The following is a 21,442-nucleotide window of genomic DNA, read 5'->3' on the forward strand; positions in this document are numbered from 1 at the left end:
GAGCCCTAACTCAAGGCGAGCAGCAGCAGCAACAGGCAGGGACCCTGCCGCTGGCAGATGTTGGCTACTCAGAGCCATTTAAAGGACCTGCTTCCAAACAGGGCTATTCTGCAGGGCTATTCTTTCCTGACTTCATTCCCTCCTTGAACACTGACTGGCATTTAGTAGACTAAATTTCAAATTTCCCTTCGATCATAATATCCTCGTAACAACATGAAACCATATAAAAATGTTTGTTTTATAATAGAGGAACAATTTCTTCAACCAGACCCCTTTTGCAATGATTTGATACTCAAGACATGTAAAAGTGGGACAAGTATTTTAAAGAATTAAATTCGCGAGCCCTGAGGGGTGAAGACTACAAAGACAAAACTGGGAACTAATCAAGCTGATTTTTATTAAAGGAATGAAAACAAAACATACTAAGCCCTTGGTCACATGCCTAAGAACAAGTGTGTCTGGGAGTCCCTGCCAGTATTCACACATACTCTCCACCCCGCCACACCCTGCCAGGGCAGTGCGGTCTTTCTTCTGAAACTTAATCCTCTGGAAAAGAAAAGAGACAAGTGATCTAACTAAAGAGCCTCTGCAGTTACAGCAAGTTGGCTCACTGGGATACTCAGCGCATGAACAAGGCCCTCCTAGCCCATCGGCACTGGCATCTAGTAATCTTCAAATCGTCTCTGCCAGGATAGTATTTCTAGGCTGTGTACCACTGGGGAACAAGTCTTCCTGTTTTTCCTACGTCTACTCTATACGTCATAGTTTGGTCCTTTTTAAAAAAGATAATAAATCAAGTCAAGATTCTAGTTAAATTACCACTATATCATTCTCTGGGGAAAACAAAAGTTAAAACGTCCACTATGGAGTTCATTGCTCTGTAAGGGTTGCACCCGTCTCTGCCTTTCTTCCAGTTCATTCTAGTCATATGACATTCCTCCTGTTTCTCAGTCCAAGGATGTGTGCTCTTCTTGAAGCTCAGTATCTCTACTCAGATTCTCTCTAGAGGTCTCACCTCAGAAAACCCCACTGCGAAGAGGCTCTCCCGAGCACTTGCTCCTCCACACACTGCTTGACTACGTCTCCTAGCTCTCATTACTACCTGAAAAGTGTTCGCTTATTGTGCCTCTCCCATTGGCTGGAAGATCCTTAGAGACAGAAACTTGGACTTTCTGCACAACGAATGCAGATTCCAGGGAAGTGCTTAGTGCACAGTTAAGTACCTGTTGTTTCTGGAATGAACAGATAAACACTTAACTTTATCTGGAGATGCACTGCATTCTATTCTTTTGATATCTCATTTCAAGACATGGACTTTTTTAAACATGAAGGAAAGCATGTTCTTTGAAAAAGCAAGAAGAAACCTCTGTCGTATAAATTCTCAACTTTTCAGTCAAAGTCATACTATAGCAATAAGCAAACCATTCATAATGCTATCAGTCAGACTCACAGACACCTCTTCTGACATCATGTCTAAAACTACCTAAGTGAAACACTTCCTCCTTCCAGCACCAGTAACTCCCCGGATTGTTTCTGCTCAGATTCCTCCTCTTCCCACAGTCCCTCACTTAGGAAATGAGGGGCTTGGTCAAAGTTCACACTCCCAAAAACAGCCACCATACAGCCTTCCCTACAGAGAGGCTTTTCAAAAATGTATTACTGGATGTCTATAAAATCTGAATATTTAGTTGATTTAATTGCTTAGATGCTTTTAGCTTTAATGCCTTACTAACGTCATCATTTAAACCACCTTTTATTTGGCAATGACATGGTAAAATAAGAACCATGCCCTCATTTCTGTGAAACTAAACAAGTTAATCTTCTGCATATGTAAACACAGAGCTCAACAGATAAAAATCGCCAATCAAAGCAACTGTACTCCTATACAATGATAATTTTCATTTCTATTTCTTGACCCAGATACTCTCCAGCTGCAGAGAATGTTTGAAATAGCCTATCAGAAAATTCATACAGGTATCTTATTCTCGATTAAGTAAGCTACCTTTTAATCATTTTTAAAGAAAATGCGTATTTGAAGAACAGGATTAGATACAGTCATTTTTTATATATATAAGCTGCCCAACGAACCCAGAGGACAAGACTAGCACCTCGATCAGTTTCCATGGTGACTAGCAAAGAGCCCATCACACTGCAGACGACATTCCAGTACAAATTTGAGGCCAAAGCTGTTGCAAGGTTTGGAGAAGTCTTATGCTTTCTGTTTTGTTGACAGGAAAAATCGAAACAGAGAGCAACCTATTCCCACGTAGGGGATCCAGACTGTCTTCTGAGACTACCTGAGGACTTTCCTCCCTTAGTTCAAGAATGTTCCATTGTTAGGAGCCACAGGCAGTAATCCAACTTGTCCCTTATTGCTCTTAGCAGCGCCCCGCTCATCCTCTGTCCTGAGGTAACAGAATCTCCTTTCAGAGCAGCAGTGCAACGGGGTACACCCAAGGAGGTGCACTCCACTGCTCCCTGTGCAGACCGTGCCCCTGACCTCTACCCGACCATTTAAGACTTTAAACAAGTACAAAAGAGACTTGGGAAGACACAGACTTTCTCAAGTAGCATCTTAAGAACCTAAAAGAACTATTTAAAACAGCAGTCCATATTATTTTTGTGAAATTGGTTGATGTGGTTAATTTGGCAAAGCCTATGAGAGAAGGAAGAGGAAGACATGGCGAGAGGTTCAAGCTCATAATTGCTTCTGTTTGATTGTGCCAACAATAAATAAAGGCTCTTTGCAACTGCCTCCCCTTCATCTAAGCGCTCTGACCCACTTCTGGATGGCAGTGTTGACCCCGGCATTTTCACATAGTGCATCTGCCAAAAGTGAACCAGCACAGGATTTGACCAGAAAGAAACAGGCTGAACAAAATCTAGCATGTGAAATAGTCCACAGCCAAAATTAAAGCTTCAATATGCCACAACCTGAAACAATACCATTCTGAATTCAGATTTATTCTCCTAGCCTTTAATCTTATCAAAGCTTGTTTGATTTGTACTTAACGAATACATTGTATTTTCTATACATATAACATTTCATATACAAATTTTGAGAGCTTGTTCTCAAATTCTAACTGAAATTCTAACTGAAAATTTAAAATGCTGACATAGAAAAGCTTCACGGAGCATAATTCTCCTAAGGCAAGAGTAATCACTGGAGATGTATGGGCACTGAGAAAGCCCTGGAACTAATTCAAACCTTTAGAAATGTCCACCAAATACAATCTATTTTCAATCAGTTGGCAAGAGTTTGCTGGGTGTGTAGCAATGGTTCAGGCAGTGGTGGCAGCTCTTTTAAGACGCAGCCCCTGACACTAGGGTCACTGTAACTAACAGCCGATAGACACATGAAGGGAAAGAGGAAGTGAGGCCACGGGAAACCACAGGAAGGCTTTCCAGCAGAATAGACGCCCAACAAGGGACCTGAGAGATAACAGGAGCTGACAAAGAAGGCAAGGAAGACGTCTAGCCAGTGAAAGGAAGAGTGTAAGCTAAGCACAGAGTGGAAGACTGGGGACAGTCAAGGACAAGTGGAAGATTAGGGACAGTCAAGGACGGAGTGGAAGACTGGGGACAGACAAGGACAGAGTGGAAGACTGGGGACAGTCAAGGACAAGTGGAAGATTAGGGACAGTCAAGGACAGAGTGGAAGATTAGGGACAGTCAAGGACAGAGCGGAAGATTAGGGACAGTCAAGGACAGAGTGGAAGACTGGGGACAGTCAAGGACAGAGTGGAAGATTAGGGACAGTCGAGGACGAGGACGGAGTGGAAGATCAGGGACAGTCAAGGACGGAGTGGAAGATCAGGGACAGTCAAGGACGGAGTGGAAGATTAGGGACAGTCAAGGACGGAGTGGAAGACTGGGATGGCCAAGGACAAGGTAGAAGAGTGGGGATTGCCAACCCTAGAAACAGAGCTACACTTGGCAGAGACCTGGTTGCAATAAAAAAACATTCATTTCTACACACAATGTGAGAAATCATTATCTAATTCAAGGTGAGGGAGATCAAAGGGACCAAAATAAAAGAGAGGGGTTCTTTTGTTTTTGTTTTGTTTGAGACGTGAACCCATGTGAGCCAAGCTGGAGTCAAATATTACACACAGATGAGAATGACCTTCAACTCCTGATCCACCTGCCTCTATCTTCCAAGGTGTATGAGTGATGGGTGTGTGTCACTGCAACTGGCAAAATATTTAAAGTTTTACCTATATTCCCAACAGTAGAGAAATAAGCTATTTCTCAAATTAAAAAAAGGCCAACTATAGTGCCCACAGTGAGAATGGAGCAGGAGAGCAGAGACGACAGATGAGGAGGCTGTAAAGGTTTCAGGGGTTTTGGTGCTCCTTCCGTCAACTGGGATTTCTATGTCCCCTCCCCTTAAACCTGAGAAAGCACACGTCAATTTCAACTAGGTTGACTAACCAGGTTAGGTTGCAGAAGGTCATATAGCTTTCACCTTCCTGACTAGGACATCAACTTGAGAAACACTTAGTCACCAACAAAATGTTCCATTACCCTGAGGCTACCAATCTCTGAGCAAGACTAGGCAATAGACAGTATCCACATTAATGTACTCCCATCTACAACCCAAGCCCATTCAGCCTTCAGGTTCCCAGAGCCAGGACCAAGCACATGAGGGAAGAACTCTAGATGACCACGTGGGTCTTCCCCACTGAAGCTGCAGCACAGTGTGGTAACAGCCGATCCTGCTCACTGGCCAAATCCCTATCCATAGGATCTCTGAGTGTACTAAAATGGCTGGAGCTCAACATCATTGACTCAAACAGGTGGTGACGAGGTGTAAGCTAATTACTAAACAAAATATGGATGGAGGGTTTTAGAGATCATGATGCTGGACCCTGTACATCACTGACACTTGTCCTATCTGTGGGAATGACGCTTGTCCTATCTGTGGGAATGATGCTGGACCCTGTACATCACTGACACTTGTCCTATCTGTGGGAATGACGCTTGTCCTATCTGTGGGAATGATGCTGGACCCTGTACATCACTGACGCTTGTCCTATCTGTGGGAATGATGCTGGACCCATGTACATCGCTGACGCTTGTCCTATCTGTGGGAATGATGCTGGACCCTGTACATCGCTGACGCTTGTCCTATCTGTGGGAATGATGCTGGACCCTGTACATCGCTGACGCTTGTCCTATCTGTGGGAATGATGCTGGACCCATGTACATCGCTGACGCTTGTCCTATCTGTGGGAATGATGCTGGACCCTGTACATCGCTGACGCTTGTCCTATCTGTGGGAATGATGCTGGACCCTGTACATCACTGACGCTTGTCCTATCTGTGGGAATGATGCTGGACCCATGTACATCACTGACGCTTGTCCTATCTGTGGGAATGATGCTGGACCCTGTACATCGCTGACGCTTGTCCTATCTGTGGGAATGATGCTGGACCCTGTACATCGCTGACGCTTGTCCTATCTGTGGGAATGATGCTGGACCCTGTACATCACTGACGCTTGTCCTATCTGTGGGAATCATGCTGGACCCTGTACATCGCTGACGCTTGTCCTATCTGTGGGAATGATGCTGGACCCTGTACATCACTGACGCTTGTCCTTTCTATGGGAATGATGCTGGACCCATGTACCTCACTGACAAGTTCAGAGGGTCTGGCTGCCTCCAAGTCCCATCTTGCCATCAATATGGTACCTGTTTTATTATGTGGGTTCTGGGATCTGAATTCAGGTCCACCACATACTTGAAAGTCAAGCACTTGACTAACTGAGCTATCTCCCTGGCTCATATAAGTTTTGCTTTTCCTTTCTTGGAGTTCTTTTATGTTTGTTTTTGTTTTGTTTTGTAACTCAGTTACAGTTCTTGCACACAGATTTTGCAGACAATGATGCAGTGTCAATGTAGAAAGGTCAATGGTTGCAAACACCCGGAACTGACATGGCCGGCACCTGCAGTCCTGGACCAGCACTGTTAGCATCTCCTGCATGCCGGACATCATACAAGCATGGTGGACAAGGATCAGAGCCAGAAACAAGCCCAGGTCTGCATGACAAGAAGCCAGAAAGGCAACTATGTAATGCAGAAAATACTGTTGCGAGGAGAGATGCATGTGTTCAACTTTCCCAAACCCAAAACCTTCATCATTTGGGGGGTTCAAAGGGTTTACTTGTTTTGAGAAGGAGTCTCACGTACCCACGCAGGCCTGCAGTGGAACTTGTGAGGTGCTGAGGATGACCTTGAGTTCCTGATCCTCCTGCCTCTACTTCCCAAGTGCTAGCTAGAATTACAGGCATGTGGACCATACTCAGCCAAACCTGACCTGAGCGAAATGGCCTAGTCCGTCCTAATATGAACACTGAACCTCAAAGGTTTAGAATAATATTAGTCACACCGAAAGGATATTGGTGAAAAAGCAGAACGTCTGGAGAGAATGCGTGTGAAGGCATTATATAATCACAGGGTGAGACAAATACTTCTGAGATAAACATCAGTGGAAAAAACGCAAACCCTTTGAAGATAATACTGCTGCCTTTTCCATTTTTAAATCCAATTAAAAATCTACTTAATGAGTCGTTCTAAAAGCGAAATGTAAAAACTTAAAATTAAGTTTTGCTAAAATAGTCAAGTAAAATAAACATATACTTTTACTTTGAAATACTGTTTACAAAAAGTATTCATCTAACGGGTAATGCTAAAAATTTGTTTGCAACTTACTATAGCATAGACACTGTGCTAAGTATTCTATATGCACTCTCATTTAAATTTTAATTATTTCATTTGTTTGTGGGAAGTCAGAAGCACAATTTATAGTGAACATGCTGCACAGAACTTATCCAACACTTGAATCTGTGTATAATTTGTACAGGAGAAGCACACACTCTTTACTCTTTCCATGGACATTGCTCACCGACCAAAAGCCAGCACTTAGGATACAGAAGCAGTAAAAACAGAAATTCAAGGTAATCTCTGGCTACACAGGAAATTCAAACCCAGTCTGGAAGACACAGTGAATTCAAATCCAGCCTGGGCTATGAGACCCTGTCATAGAAAGAGAAACAAAAGGCTCACCATCTGCCATCACTAGACCTCAGACACTAAGGATTAAAGAAAGGGGGAAAGACCAGAATCACTGTTTACAAACCAGCAGAGATGAGTGAACCATCTCTACAACACAGGAGGTGCGGGAGCTATGTTATCCCCAGAGGACAAAGACAGCTACAGGGAACGGCTGTGCTCTGAGCTGGAAATGCTTAGTGCGCGGCAAAGAGGTCCTCTGCAGCAAATGGCTAAGCATGCAGGTCTAGTGCCCAGGAGTGGCCTCTAGACTTGTACCCATTAGCATCCAAGGAGCAGGAGTCATGAGAAGAGTTAAAATGATTGAGAAGCATATGAAATGAGAAGGACAAATAGAATAACAGAGTGACATCAGCTCAGGAGGAAAAGGGTTTATTTCAGTCCGAAGTTCAAGGGTGTAGTCCATCATGGCAGGGAAACCAAGACTGCAGGAGCTTACAGCTGCTGGTCACACTGCACAAACATAAGCAAAGCGCCGTGAATGCTGGTGCCCAGTTTTCTCCTTTCTATACAGTCCAGGCCCAAGCCCAGGGAATGGTGTGGTATTTTGAAAGAAAATGACCCCAAAGAGAACAGCACTATTAGGAAGTGTGGCCTTGTTGGAGGAAGTATGTCACTGTGGGGATGGGCTTTGAGGTCGCTTTTTCTCAAGATTCCCTCAGGACGACAGTCAACTTCCTGCTGCCTGCAAGAAGGAGCCCCTCAGCCCCAGCACCACGTCTGCCTGCATGCTGCCATGCTCCCCTTCATATTCATAATGGCCTGAACCTCTGAAACTGTAAGCGAGCCACCCTCAATGCTTTCTTTGTAAGAGTTGCTGTGGTCATGGTGTCTCCACAACAGTAAACCCTAACTGGGACAAATGGCATCACCCCCTTCCCACCTCAACTGAGCTAATCAACATAATCCTCACAGGCATGGCCATGGGCCAAATCATCCCTCGGAGTTGTGCCCAGAGCCTTGTCAGGTGGTTCCAGATCCTGCCAACTTGAAAATAACACTAGCCATCACAGCCACAAGTTATCACCAATGTGCCCATCCCATCACTTCTAAAGGAAAGAAAAAATGCTTTGTACTTACACACTGCAATCTAACTAGATGCTCAATTCATACCCAAGCCATAAGCACTGCACTAGCTGCTGCTGGAGGTAGCCAAGACTAGAGACAACCAACTAGGGACTTGAATGAGGCTGTTCATTTGGTTGATTGGTTGGTTGAGATAGCATCCCAGTATATTGCCCAGGCTGGCCTCAAATGCCTAGTGCATATAAACCTCCTGCCTCAGCATCTCTAGTAGCTGAAACTACAGGCACATGACACATCACAGGCTTGATTTAAGATGAAGTTCATTATACTGCAGACTATAACAGTTTTTTTTCTTATTTTTAAGATTCTTTTTAATTATGTATATAATGTGTACACAGTATGGATACAGGTGTCCTTGGACGCCATGGGGCATCAGAGTCCTCTGGAGCTGGAGTCACAAATGACTGTGAGCCACACTGCAAAAGCAGTGCTCACTCTTGACCACTGGGCCATCTTCCAAGCCCTACAATCCAGTTCTTGATGCCGAGAATCAAAGCAAAATATGAGCGCTAGGTTAAAAGCCCGAGATCTAGGTTGTCGTTCCATCTTAATTGTGCTATTTTCTCCCCTGGTGACTTGTACAGCCACCTAACTTTACTATCTGTCTACAGTGGGGATTGTAGTAGTGGCTGTTAAATATAATAATAAAGAGAATAAAGCAGCAGCCGTCGGTCCAGGAAAGACTGGACCATAATCCACTTCAGAAAATGTGGTTTATTAAGAGATCTGGAGCCGAGAGACCATGATTGAGCCCCAAAGTGGGGAGGAGAGCATTAGACACCAGCCACGACGAGAGGCTTCAGCAGGACTGGCTCATCTCTAAGGCTGGGAAGGGGCTTCATTAAGAGTGAGAATAAGAGAGTGACAGACAGACAGACAGACAGACAGACAGAAACACCATGAGAGAGGAGTCAGAGGAGCCTCTTCAGAGACCCAACTGGGAGTCTAAGAAAATCTTAGAGCAATACCAAGAACAAAGGAAATATCAGATTTTACAGCTCTGGGAAGGGGAGAAGGAGCTTTACTTCATGTGGTTTAGTTCGACACAGCATTTGTAACAAAGAGTACGGAAGAACAAGGTGCTGCCTAGAACCATCCATTAGGGACAACTGTCAATGCTCTGTCCCAGGGAGGGAAGCAGGGAGGTGTGGCCTCTGAAGACTGGCCACCCTCCTAAGGGGCAGGCTCCAGTTCTAACAGAACCTGGTCCCACTCCATCGCTACAAGGAGGAAATGAGCTAAGAACCAAGTCATGGGAATCGTTCTATATGAAGTGCTAACTAACTATGCTAATATAGTTAAGTGCTCAGTAACCATTAGTTATTTTGTCATTATAAAAAATACTAGAATAGCTACATGGATGCAACAATAATAAAAACAAACTATGCCACTGAATTCACAACAGAGGAAAGACACTTGGAGAAAATTCAGAGAACACTTTACTGAGCCGCCCTCAGAGAATGACTAACTGATAAACTATCCCGGAGAGCCCTTACAAGCATCACACAGATGCACATGAAGACAGTCGCTGGGTTTTGTAAGCACTCAAGTCCCCCACTCAGCCACACCCTTGCACAGGATATAATAACCAGGATAGTCATATAGGTAGCCTGGAAAAGAGGACACAGAAAGCTGAGGAAAACTGTACAGGACATTCCTGTAGAAATGTAGAACATTATAAAACCATAGAACGCCTGATTGAAGAGCAGCAAAGACTTCTGGGTATAAATCTGAGCAAGGCAGCTATATGAGTGACCTGGCAGAGGATACTGAAGAATTGGAGCACAGGCAGGAAGGAGAGGTCGCACCATGGTGTGACAGCCTGTGAGCTCTCTAATGGCCAAGACTGTGTCTTCCCCATGTCTACACAGACACAGAATCCGAGATGGAGCAGGCACTCAGTAACTACAGCGTCCAGACACAGAATCCGAGACGGAGCAGGCACTCAGTAACTACAGCGTCCAGACACAGAATCTGAGACGGAGCAGGCACTCAGTAACTGAGGTGTAAATGGATGCAGGCGCCAAAGAAGCAGCATGAGCTGTCATTAAAGTGAGGACAGCGGAAACAGATACATGGTGGAAAAATAGAGACAAGGCTACGTGCTGGCTGAGAAAATGTGGCTGGAAAGGGTGTGATCAATGAAGGCTGCAAAACTGAGCAACACAGCGTGGTCTTCAGTACCTCTTTCCACGAGAATCAAACACAACTGCATTCAGGAAAATACTCCACCAGGGGAAGCTGCTTTTGTCTGAAATAAAAGCTACTCATTGTGAGTAGATTTCCTAGTTATTTGCCCTTGGATCTAATTCATCATTGAAGATATTTGTCTTCCTTTCATCTTTGCTGGTATAAAACTTTAAGATTACACATGTTTCTATTATTACAAAAAACAAGATAGAATCTTTGTTTTACAAAATAAAATCTTATTAAAGGTCTTAATTATCACTTTCTCATTCACAAATGAAACTATTATAAAAGCAATGTCAACTATAAGCCATCAAAAAAGCATAGTTAGAGCTGGGAACATACATAGCTCAGTGGCAGAGCACTGGCTAGCACACAATAGACCTGGGTTCAATTTCTACCACCACAAAAGAAAATAGATAGCTAAGATAGATACATACGTATAGATACACAGAGGTAGATAAACATATAAATGTTGCATAGATATTAGTATGTACAATACACTTTTATCAACATAGTCTTGGCAGGCTACAAGCTTCTACAGTGTGGGTTTAGTTTTCTTTATGTTCCCAGAGACTGGCAGTCAATGTTCCAGGTACTTTGTATATTTGCTGAAATAAAATGAACTGTCTTAGAAAGCTCATGGCACTTATCAACAGCTTCTGGTGGTTTTTATGTTTCCTTCTCTCAGACTCAGCAGTCTTTCCCGGTGTGCATTAAAATTATACTGTAGGCGCTGGAGAGATAGCTACGCAGTTAAGAGCACCCGGCTGCTCTTCCAGAGGACCTGGTTCAATTCCCAGCACCCACATGACACCTCACAATTGGTATGTCCAGTCCCAGGGGATCCTACACCCTCTTATGGCCTCCATGGGCACTAACCACATGCATGTGATGCAGAGACATAAATGCTGGCAAAACACCCATACACATAAAAATAATAAATACTTTTAAAGACTTTAAAAATTATACTATAAAAGAATAAAAGTCACAATAAAAGTAGTTTAGAAAAATCAAGAAATATGATCATCAATCTGCCTGGTCAGTAGTATTATTAGGCAAATGTTAGAGAGTGAGGGCCAGGGTATGATTTCCAGTGTTGTGACACACGAACACATATGTGCACAAATCACACACACACACTGTTTATCACTAGTCTAACATGGTAGTACAAATCTATAATATCAGCACTTAAAAAAGTCTGGCAGTGAAATTCTGAGTTCAAAGGCCAGCCTGGGCTACAAAATAAGTTCCAGGTCAGCCTGTACTACATGGTAAGATCTATCTCCCATTGGATGATAGGTAGGTGGATAGGTAGGTAGGTAGGTAGGTAGGTAGGTAGGTAGGTAGATAGATAGATAGATAGATAAGCAGACAGATGGATAGATAGATAATAAGCTCACTGGCGGCTCTTACGTCGATATGGCTACCTAGACATGCATGCTGACTTTTCTTTTCTTCCAAACTGCACTAAAATGATACAGGGGTACGTCATTTAAGACCAAGCTGATCTCTAGATCCATGGCCTCAGACTTTGGCACTAAACCTTCTAGATGGAGGTTAAGACAGACTGCATGACCCTCTGCTGCATCTAGGATTTCTGAAGGTCTAAAGTAAGGCTGAACTTTTGCGTGCTCGAACATTTCCCAGGGGTACTGATTCTGCTGGTCCAACGGCACTATGGAAACAACTATCCTGCTATTCTAAATAAACAGAGACCAAAAAGAGGGAAAAAAAAGGAAAGAAGCCACATTTTTCTTAATTAATTCTAACCAGACTCAGAATCAAGAAAATGCTACAAACGACCTCCTCCTTTTTTTGAGAAACAGTAAGTTGAAAGTAAGGAACAGTCTAGAAAATTGGAGAAAGCAATCTCCAAACTTAAAACTTTTATTAGGGCTAAATAACTATAATTGAATAGAGGAGAGTGAAAAGAGTCTAAGGACTCTTGGGAAACACAATGATAAAAAGCCAGAGCAGAGGAAATGAACATGTCCGGGGTCAGAGCTCTCGAATGGGTTTCCACAATGAGGACAAACATCAACAAAGAGAAGTCTCTCTGAACGGAAAACACTCAAGGCCAATTTCCAAGCATGCACCACCTTTTAAAGCCAACAACCTGACAAATATTTGTGACAACTTTAAACTGTAAAAGCCATAAAGAAAGCCTTAAAAGCTCTGAGGGGAAACAACACATGCTATTACAGAGTCATGTGACTCAGGAAAGCACCGGGCGTTTTCATTAGAATGTCAGAAGAAAATAGAATACCACTTTCAAAGTTCAAAAGTAATTTTGAGCCTTAAATTCTACATCTTCACTAAATTATCAAATACAAAGAAAGAATAAAGATACCTTGAGAAATTAAAGAACCGGGAGAGTTGACTTCCTGTATGCACTTGTCTGCCGCTTCTTTCCTGAGGACCACCAGTGGGCATCACCGAGTGACAGCTACGGTGTGGGGAGAAGGACACCTCTAGCTCCTTTCGGGTCCTCCCCATATGACATCTGACTCATGCCCTCTTATTCTCTAGGATTAAGCTGAATCTACCAGAAAATCTCAAGTATCCTTCTGATATCAAGAACTTTAATTAAGCCACCAATTCTCTTTTGCCATTGAAGGTAAGCTTCATGAAGTAAGGAGGAAGCACTTTTAGCCATTAAGAACTCAAGGATGCATCTGGAAAAACAGAAGGGAAGGAGAGAGGGAAAAGGTGGGGACAGAGGGAGAGGGGGAGGGAAGAAAGGAGGAGAGGAAGAGGGAGGAAGGAACGAAAAGGAAAGGAAAGAGAAAGAAGGAAGAAAGGAAGGAAGGAAGGAAGAGATAAGATGAGATGCAAGAAAGTACAAAGGAAGAGAGCTGTAAAGAAATGGGTTTTTAATTTGACTGGACAGTAGAATTTCCTTGAGGCAGGAGCACTTTAAAGAAACAGTGTGGTATTTTCTTCCCACTAGTTAGGATGTCTGGTTCTACAGTGAATGAAGATCACACAAGCAAACAGAGTGAATGGGTAATAACTCACATTTTCAGAAGCCAGGGCCGAAATCTTGAGACATGAACATGCCTATCTCTGCATTCTAGCAAATTCTGGACCCCTATCTCAGCAGGACACTTATAACACATGCCATTTTCCACATGTGCTGCATGGGAGAAAGTGAGAAGTACAGCCACAGCTACACACATGAATATCTGTACCTGTATTGTATATAAATTTATACTTTATATATTCATATGCTTATATATGTATTTAAAATTTAAATATAAAATATTCTAGGATATTTTAAAATAGTAAGTTGGAAATAAGAAACCATATGAAACATGTATTTTATATATATATATATAAGAAATTAAAAGATTATGAAATAGGTATATATTATTAAATAATGGCTTGCAGGATTGCATATTATGTTCAGTATTTATTTTCACTTTTACTTTTCATACCTAGAAAACAGATAATACTTAACATAAATCAGAGTATTTAAAAAAGTATATTCCTATAAACTATAGCTAAAATAAACGACGAACCATGCTTCCTGGAGAACATGTAGATAACATACTTCGTATGTAAGAATACAATATAAGACCGCCATTGTAGGGCCAGAAAAATGGTTCAGCCAGTAAAATTACTTGCCACACATGCCTCACAGCCTGAGTTGGATCCCAGAACCCACATAAAACACCAAAATGGTGGCGTGTGTCTGTAACCCCAGAACTCCCACTGCAAGATGGAAGGCAGAAACAAGAAAATCCCCCAGAGTTGCAAGCCAGGTAGCTTGAAGCATGCAGCAGCATAGCACACACGCAAAGGAGGCCCTACCTCAAACACGAGGTGGAAGGGACGCAAGTCCCATGGTATTCATGTGCCTGCACACACACACACACACATATATGCACACACACGGTAACAGTAAACACAACTTTAAAATTAAAAGGAAAAAAGGATGCCATTGAACAGCCTTGGGAAGTGGCTCAGTGGTAGAGCATCAGGACGAGAACGCACAAGGCCCTGGGTTCAGTCCCCAGTCCCAGAAAAAAAAAAATCCCATTATACTCTGTAATAATTGGAAAAGGGGCACCAACTTAAACATTTTAAAAAATCATATGGAAACCTACCACTATGGAAGCTTCCTAAAATATATACATATATAAAAGGAATTTAAATAGAGTTACCATATAATGGGGGAGGCAGTACCCTAGCTAGGTATCTTATGACACCTACAGTTCCAGGAATGAGTAACGTCTTGTTGAATAGTTAGCCAAAGATGTCCCACAGGCACAAATAACACATACACCTACAAACATCACAGGCTACTGTCAAGGCTACTGGTTACTCTCCATTACTTATGGAGGAGGCTCTGGGAGGAGCTGGGGGAAGTGAAAGAATATGATCGAAATTAATTTTTAAAAATTTTTTATAAAAAAAAATCCCAATGCCATTGTAGTGGGCTAGGGAGGTCAGTAGTAGAGCACCAGCCTAGATCACTCAACCCCACAGCTCCAGGGAAAAATAATCCATTGTCCTTTAATTGGAGTAAGTGGGAAAAAGGGAAGCCAACCTAAAGAGTCACTCAAAAGAAAAGTGTTCAACCATGAAAGCAGCAGTCACAGAATGTGGTGCAGGGCTGGAGAGATGGTTCAGGGGCTAAGAGAAAGTGCTGCTTCTGCAGAGGACCTAAGTTCTGTTCCCAGAGCCACATGGCAGCTCACAATTGCACACAACTCCAGTTCCAGGGATCTGGCCTCTGCAGGCTTCTGCATATGCGTGGTGACATGAATTCGTGCAAACACGCATATACATAAAATATAAATCTTAAAAAAGAATGAAGGCTATCACAAAACTATGCAGGCACATGTGGGTTTAATTTGCATACGTTGAGATGAAAAGATGAATAAATACATACAGAACTATTCTCCAGTCAATCCTATGGAATAAAAGGGAGAACTGACAACCCTTCAGTCTTACATTATACACATAATCTATTCAAATTCTGCTCCAAAGGACTAACACTGCTTTTAGAGTATCTTTTAACTTTTTTATTGAGTTAAATAAGTTGAAACTTATTTCTGTCTGAACCAGGCAGGCATGGGAGCACATGTCTGTACTCTTAGGACCTTGGAAGGTGAAGCAAAAAGACTCTGAGCTAGCTTGAGCTACAAAGTTAAAGTTCTAGACATGCCTGGGGTTTATACTGTGGACCTCAAAAAAAAAAAAGAGTTGAACCCAGAATATTCCTACCATATATATGAACTGTAGCAGTAAATTTTTATTTTAAAAAATGGCCTCGGCGTGAGAACATGAAAGCTTGTCACGGATACATGGCCAACATTTAAACTGCAACACCACTGTTAATAAATGAAGCAGTACTGATGGCAGCAGTGTTAGTCCCTTAAAATGTGCAGCTGACCAAACCTAGACTACACACACTTCATCGCCACCTTAAAGACACTGCAATGCATTAATATTCCTATGTGAATACCTACCGAGTCGTTTGCTGCCAGAGCAAGAGCAAGGTTCACTGAAAGAAACAGAGAGAACTCAGTTTAGTAACTTTCCTTTTATGGAAATCAACATTTCCCTCACTTGTAGAAGAACAAGGATGAGGAGAGAATAAAAAAGACAAAAGAACAAAAATAATAATAATTTTGCAACTACCAATAGATGCCCGTCCCATACTGAACATTTTAAATAGCTCACTTACAGCCTCTTATAATTTTGTTCAAATATTTCACTTAGTCTTTCTTAAAATAATGTTAATTATTTCTAAAATAAATGCTGTTATCGGTACCTGAGTGCATAACTCACACATTCACAAGTATACAGGAAGCTGGGACACGGCACAGCAGGAAGTGAGGAATAAATGGTATGGGGTAAAGTGTGGTAGCCAAAATGCCTATGCCAGGGATTCTACAGACAAAGGGGAGGAAAGCAGTATCCCCAAAAGCACAGTTAGCTAGCTCTGCAGCCAGGCTACAGCTGAGCAGAGGGTCTGAAGTCCTGGATCCATGAGGCTGATGGATGAATAGGTCCTCACACTGCCCGTTTCCCACAGTGTGAATCCCATCTCCTTGCAGAACGATGCTGTCAACTCTATAAGGAAAGTAGCTGGACGCATAAACTGCCCAGCAGACCTGAATCTGAACCCGGCTCCCCCGGCTCTTATCACTGTATAAACGTGATTGCTATTTTATGTCAGTAAGCTCCCTCCTTTATAACATAAAGGGACCTCCTCCTTTTACAACCGTTGTGAGGCTTAAAAGAATATGTATACGAAGTATCTCATCTATGGCAAGGTACTTACAAATCCACTTTTCTACGGTACGTGATAATTCTGAATTAGAAATCCATTACAGGCTAAACATCATCTAACTTAAGCAGCAATCTTTTTAGGGGAACTCCTCAGGCTGCTGAGAGTGAGAGCTGTGTCACTGGAACCTTCAACAGAGACGGTCAGTATAGCTCAATAACGCTGAGGAAAAGAAATGTCTTCTAATGGGCAGGGCTGCAAGGAGTTTCTCACATTACTGTTCCTTACAATCTCTTTAGAACTAAAGAATTCCGATTGGAAATAAGTTGAGTGTTAATTCTATTTTGGAACATAATCTTCGGTGCTAAAATATCATCTTCATGACAAATCTACAATCACCAAAAAGGGTGACGAGAAAGCCTCTCCATCGCTGCTATATTAATAGAGGATGAGAAGGATAAGTGGCTGGGTACAGTACTCGTCACTCAAGCCAGAGGACCTGAGAGGAACCACAGCCCTGGGAAGAACAAGGGAAGAGACCAGCAGATCCCAAGAGCTCCATGGCCAGTCAGCCACCAAAGAAGAGGAGAGCAATAAAGAAACTCACTATTACCCTATGCCCTCCACCCATATACCCCTGAACACAGGGACATACACACATATAAACACCCGCACACAGACCAAAACACTAGGTGATGTATAAAGAACTAAAACAACGCTAAACCTTGTCAAGCCTTTCCAAAGACTATTAGGTTCTGGTGACTTTATAAATGATACAAGTGATGCAATTAAATAAAAAAGTCACAATAACAAACATTCTCATTGCAAATATACAACTATATGTACAATGATAGACCGGAAAAGAACAAAGATAATTCAGTACACGATTACAAGATGTTTTAATATAAACTTGATATAAACTTGATATAAATTTTACAAGATGTTTGAAAAGTAGCAGCAACGAATCACTGAGCACTTCCATGAAAAGACACCGGGCTAAGTGATTCGTTTAATTGGCATATCATCCTACGAAAGCGACTATCTCCACCTCCCAGTTAAGGGCCCAGAAAACCTGCAGGCAACCTACTTTTTGCTCAACTGAGTAGACAATCTGGTAACCTGTTTAGTTCAGCTCCCACCATTATCAAATCCTAATACAGGGAACCACAAATCAGAAACATCACAAATATTATGCTTGAGAAGTGATCGTTGACAGTGTCTTTGGCAGTTGGCACAACTTCTTAAGAGGGGACTGAAGGTCTTACAGTACCTGCTGTGGTAGACTTTCCAACTCCACCCTTTCCAGAGGCCACCACAATAACTTGTCTAACACCTTCTATGGGCTTCTGCTTAGGAAGTCCTCGGGACATGATTTGTGTTCTTCTTTGTTTCAAGGCCTCACTCTCAGCGCCTAATAACTTAAAAAAAAAAAAAAAGATTTAAATCAATCATCCTTATTACTGCATTACTACTCTGTAAAACTGAAGATGATCCAGAGCTTGAGTTTAACATGGTTTTCTTTTCTAATTCTGTTCATTGCCACTAATTTATCCTTTAGGTGCTATTTATCGACTGCTAATCTTAACTGCAAACATAAATTGTTGGAGCTAAAATTTGTGTGCCAGAGTAAGTGAGGATGTTAAAAAAAAAAAAAACCCTCCGTGTATTCACTATTCACTGAAAAACCCAAGATAGGAGGGCAATGTGCACGCCATACATCCATGCTCAGGAGCGTTCGGGGACCACGAGCCCCAGACACCCGGGGACCCGCTAGCGGGAGCTCGCAGGCGCCAGCCTTCAGGCTCGTACCAGCCCCTCGCGCGCTCGACACACACCTGATGCCCACAACCCAAGGCTCGGCGCCCCAGGGGCGGGACAGAGGCCCCGCAACCACCCCGGAGTGACGCCCCGCCAAAGAGCAATAAACGCTGACAGGACCCCATGGCGAGCAGCTCGTCGCCGGGACAGGGAGAAAGCACTTCGCGCCGGGCGCGGGGTGATGACGTCACGTGGTAACCCGTGGCTTCTCCTGCCTGGAAACGAGCCTGATTGGTGCGTCTTCAGCTCAGGAACCTCGTATGCTTTCATTCTGATTGTCACCAACTACAAACGTTTATGCGCCTTTGACCGATTATTCCCGAAGCCTGTTCACATGTATTATTTCATTTTATTCTTCCAGAGTAGACAAGGGGACTTCAGAAATTTTTTGTTTTGAAACTCGGGGGGCTGGGGGGGGGGGGGGGTGGCTTTATCCTGGGAATGAACCCAGGGCCTCATTCACACTAGGCAAGCACACTACCAAGGAGCTACATCGCCAATCCTCCTCTTGTGATTAATTTAAAAATTGAGACGTAGAAAGTTTAAGAAGATTTACCCCATCTTGGCAGAAATCAGAAATGCCAGGACTTGAAGATTACGTTTTCCATACTGTATAATACTGTATATGTCAAATAACCTCACCACAGCTAAAGATTTTTACATCGCATAGCAGTGTATGTGGTCGCTTCAACATTGCTACTGTTAAGATTTTTTACATAACACACACACACAGAGAGTAATACTCTGTGCTAAGCTATTCCAAGTGGATTAAAGTCCTCAACATAAATTCAGTTACCATGAACCTGATGGAAGAGAAAGTGGGAAGTAGCCTTGAACGCATTGGCACAGGAGACTACTTCCTGAAGAATATAAGACCAGTAACACAGACACCAAGATCAACAATTAGTAAATGGGACCTCATGAAACTGAGATGCTTCTGTAAGTCAAAGATACTATCAATAGGACAAAATGACAGCCCACAAAATGGGAAAAGGTCTTCACCAACCCTACGTCCAATAGAAGGCTGATCTCCAAAATATATAAAGAATTCAAGAAACTAGACATCATAAAAACAAAATTTCAGTTTTAAAATGGGGTACTGTTGGTGTATTTTTCTTTGGCTGCCAGCTCACAAAAAATGGCACAGAGACTTATTATTAATTATGAAAGCTCAGCCTATAGTTTAGGCTTCTCCCAATAGCTCTTATAACTTAGCCCATATCTCTAAATCTATGTTCTTTTGTGTGACTCTGTTATATTCACTCTGTGGTAACCATTCTACTTCCTCTCCATCTTGCTAGCAACTCCCCTTTCTTCCTCCCAGAGCTCTCTGTCCCTAGAAATCCTGCTTAACCTCTTCCTGCTAATGGCCACTCACCTCTTTATTAGACCAGTCATAGTGACACACCTTCACACAGTGTAAAGGAACATTCTACAACAGGGTACAGACTTAAACAGAGAATTCTCAACAGAAGAATCTCAAACGACAGAAAAACACTTAGAGAAATGCTCATCATCTTTAGCCATCAGGGAAATGCAAATCAAAATGACCCTGAGATTCCATCTTACACCTGTCAGAATGGCTAAACTCAAAAAAGCTTATGCTGAAGAGGATGTGGAGCAAGGAGAACTCTCCTCCATTGCTGGTGAGAGTGAAAACTTGTACAGTCACTTTGAAAACCAATATCTAGATCTCCCAGAAAATTGCCAATCGATCTACCTCAAGACCCAGTACTACCACTCTTGGGCATATATGCAAAGGATGTTCAATCATATGACAAAGACACTTGCTCTACTATGTTCATAGCACCATTATTCGTAATATCCAGAACTTGGAAATAACCAAGATGTCAACTGAAGAATGGATAAAGAAAATGTGGTACATTTACACAATGGAGTATTACACAATGAAGTATTGACATCAGAAAATGTGAAGGCAAATGAATGGAACTAGGGGGGAAAACATCCTGAATGAGATAATCCAGACCCAGAAAGACAATTACTGTTATGTACTTACTCCTAAGTGGATATTAGCTTCAAAGTAAAGGATAACTACAATCCACAAAAGATTGTACCACCAAAGAAGCTAGGTAACAAGGAGAGCCCAAGAGGGAATGCATGGATCTCCCTGGAAAGGGGAAACAGAAGAGATCTCTTGGGTGGACTGAGGATGAGTGGAGATGGGAACTTGAGGGATTGACTTAGGGGTGTTGGTAGAGGGGGAGAGTACTAAAGGGAAAGGGTGGGGCATTTCAGGGTCAGCTAGAAGCCTGATACAAGGGAAACTCAAACAAATCTGCAAGGACGTACCCAGAAAAATCTATAAAGATGCCCCTAGCAATAGTGGATATGTAGCCTATATTGACCATCTCCAGTAACTGATTGGTGTCTAGCCCAATTGTCATCAGAGAGTCTTCATCCATTAACTGATGGAAACAGATGCAGAGACCCACAGCCAAATATTAGCCTGAATTCAGGAAATCCTGCTAAAGAGAGGGATGAAAGATTATAGGAGCAAGAGGGATCAAGGACATCCACAAGAAAACCCACAGACACAGCTAACCTGACTCATAGGAATTTACAGGCTCTGAACCAACAACCAGAGATCCTGGATATGACCAACCTAGGCCCCTCTACATATATGTGGCAGTTGTGTAGCTTGTTCTACCTGTGAGACTCCTGATAATGGGAGCAGGGGCTATCCCTAATATTCTGACCGGCTCTTAGGAACCTATTTCTCATACAGGATTGCCATGCCCAGTCTTAATATATGGGAGGTGCTTAGTCTCACTGCAACTTGATATGGCATGCTTTCTTGATACCCATGGGAGGCCTGCCCCTTTCTGAACAAAAACAGAGGAGGAATGGGTTGGGGAACACACACCGAAGAGGTACGGGGAGGGAATGGGAAGAGAGGAGGGAGGGGAACCTGCAGTCAGATGTAAAATAATTGAATAAATAAATAAATAGGGAACTAGAAACTGTCACTAATTCATTCACTAAATAATGTGGTTGTAGACTGCTTGCTTAT

General features: G+C 42.6%; 1 protein-coding gene across 2 annotated transcripts in view; it reads right to left on the reverse strand.

The window, feature by feature from the left end:
* The window catches only part of Nubpl (NUBP iron-sulfur cluster assembly factor, mitochondrial), a 183,555-nt gene extending 164,989 nt beyond the window's left edge, over positions 1 to 18,566 (reverse strand). Inside the window, exons 1-3 of one of the 2 annotated variants that reach the window (XM_075947420.1) lie at positions 18,429 to 18,566; positions 17,864 to 18,011; positions 15,830 to 15,864 (exon numbers count right to left, since the gene is read on the reverse strand). In XM_075947420.1, the coding sequence (XP_075803535.1) occupies positions 15,830 to 15,864; positions 17,864 to 18,011; positions 18,429 to 18,536 (291 nt within the window). In that variant the 5' untranslated portion in view covers positions 18,537 to 18,566. The remainder of the gene's footprint in view (positions 1 to 15,829; positions 15,865 to 17,863; positions 18,012 to 18,428) is intronic. The other variant, XM_075947421.1, reaches the window with a different exon arrangement.
* Positions 18,567 to 21,442: the final 2,876 nt, after the last annotated feature.

Source organism: Microtus pennsylvanicus, chromosome 14 (assembly GCF_037038515.1).
Source record: "Microtus pennsylvanicus isolate mMicPen1 chromosome 14, mMicPen1.hap1, whole genome shotgun sequence".
NCBI classification, from domain to species: Eukaryota; Metazoa; Chordata; class Mammalia; order Rodentia; family Cricetidae; genus Microtus; species Microtus pennsylvanicus.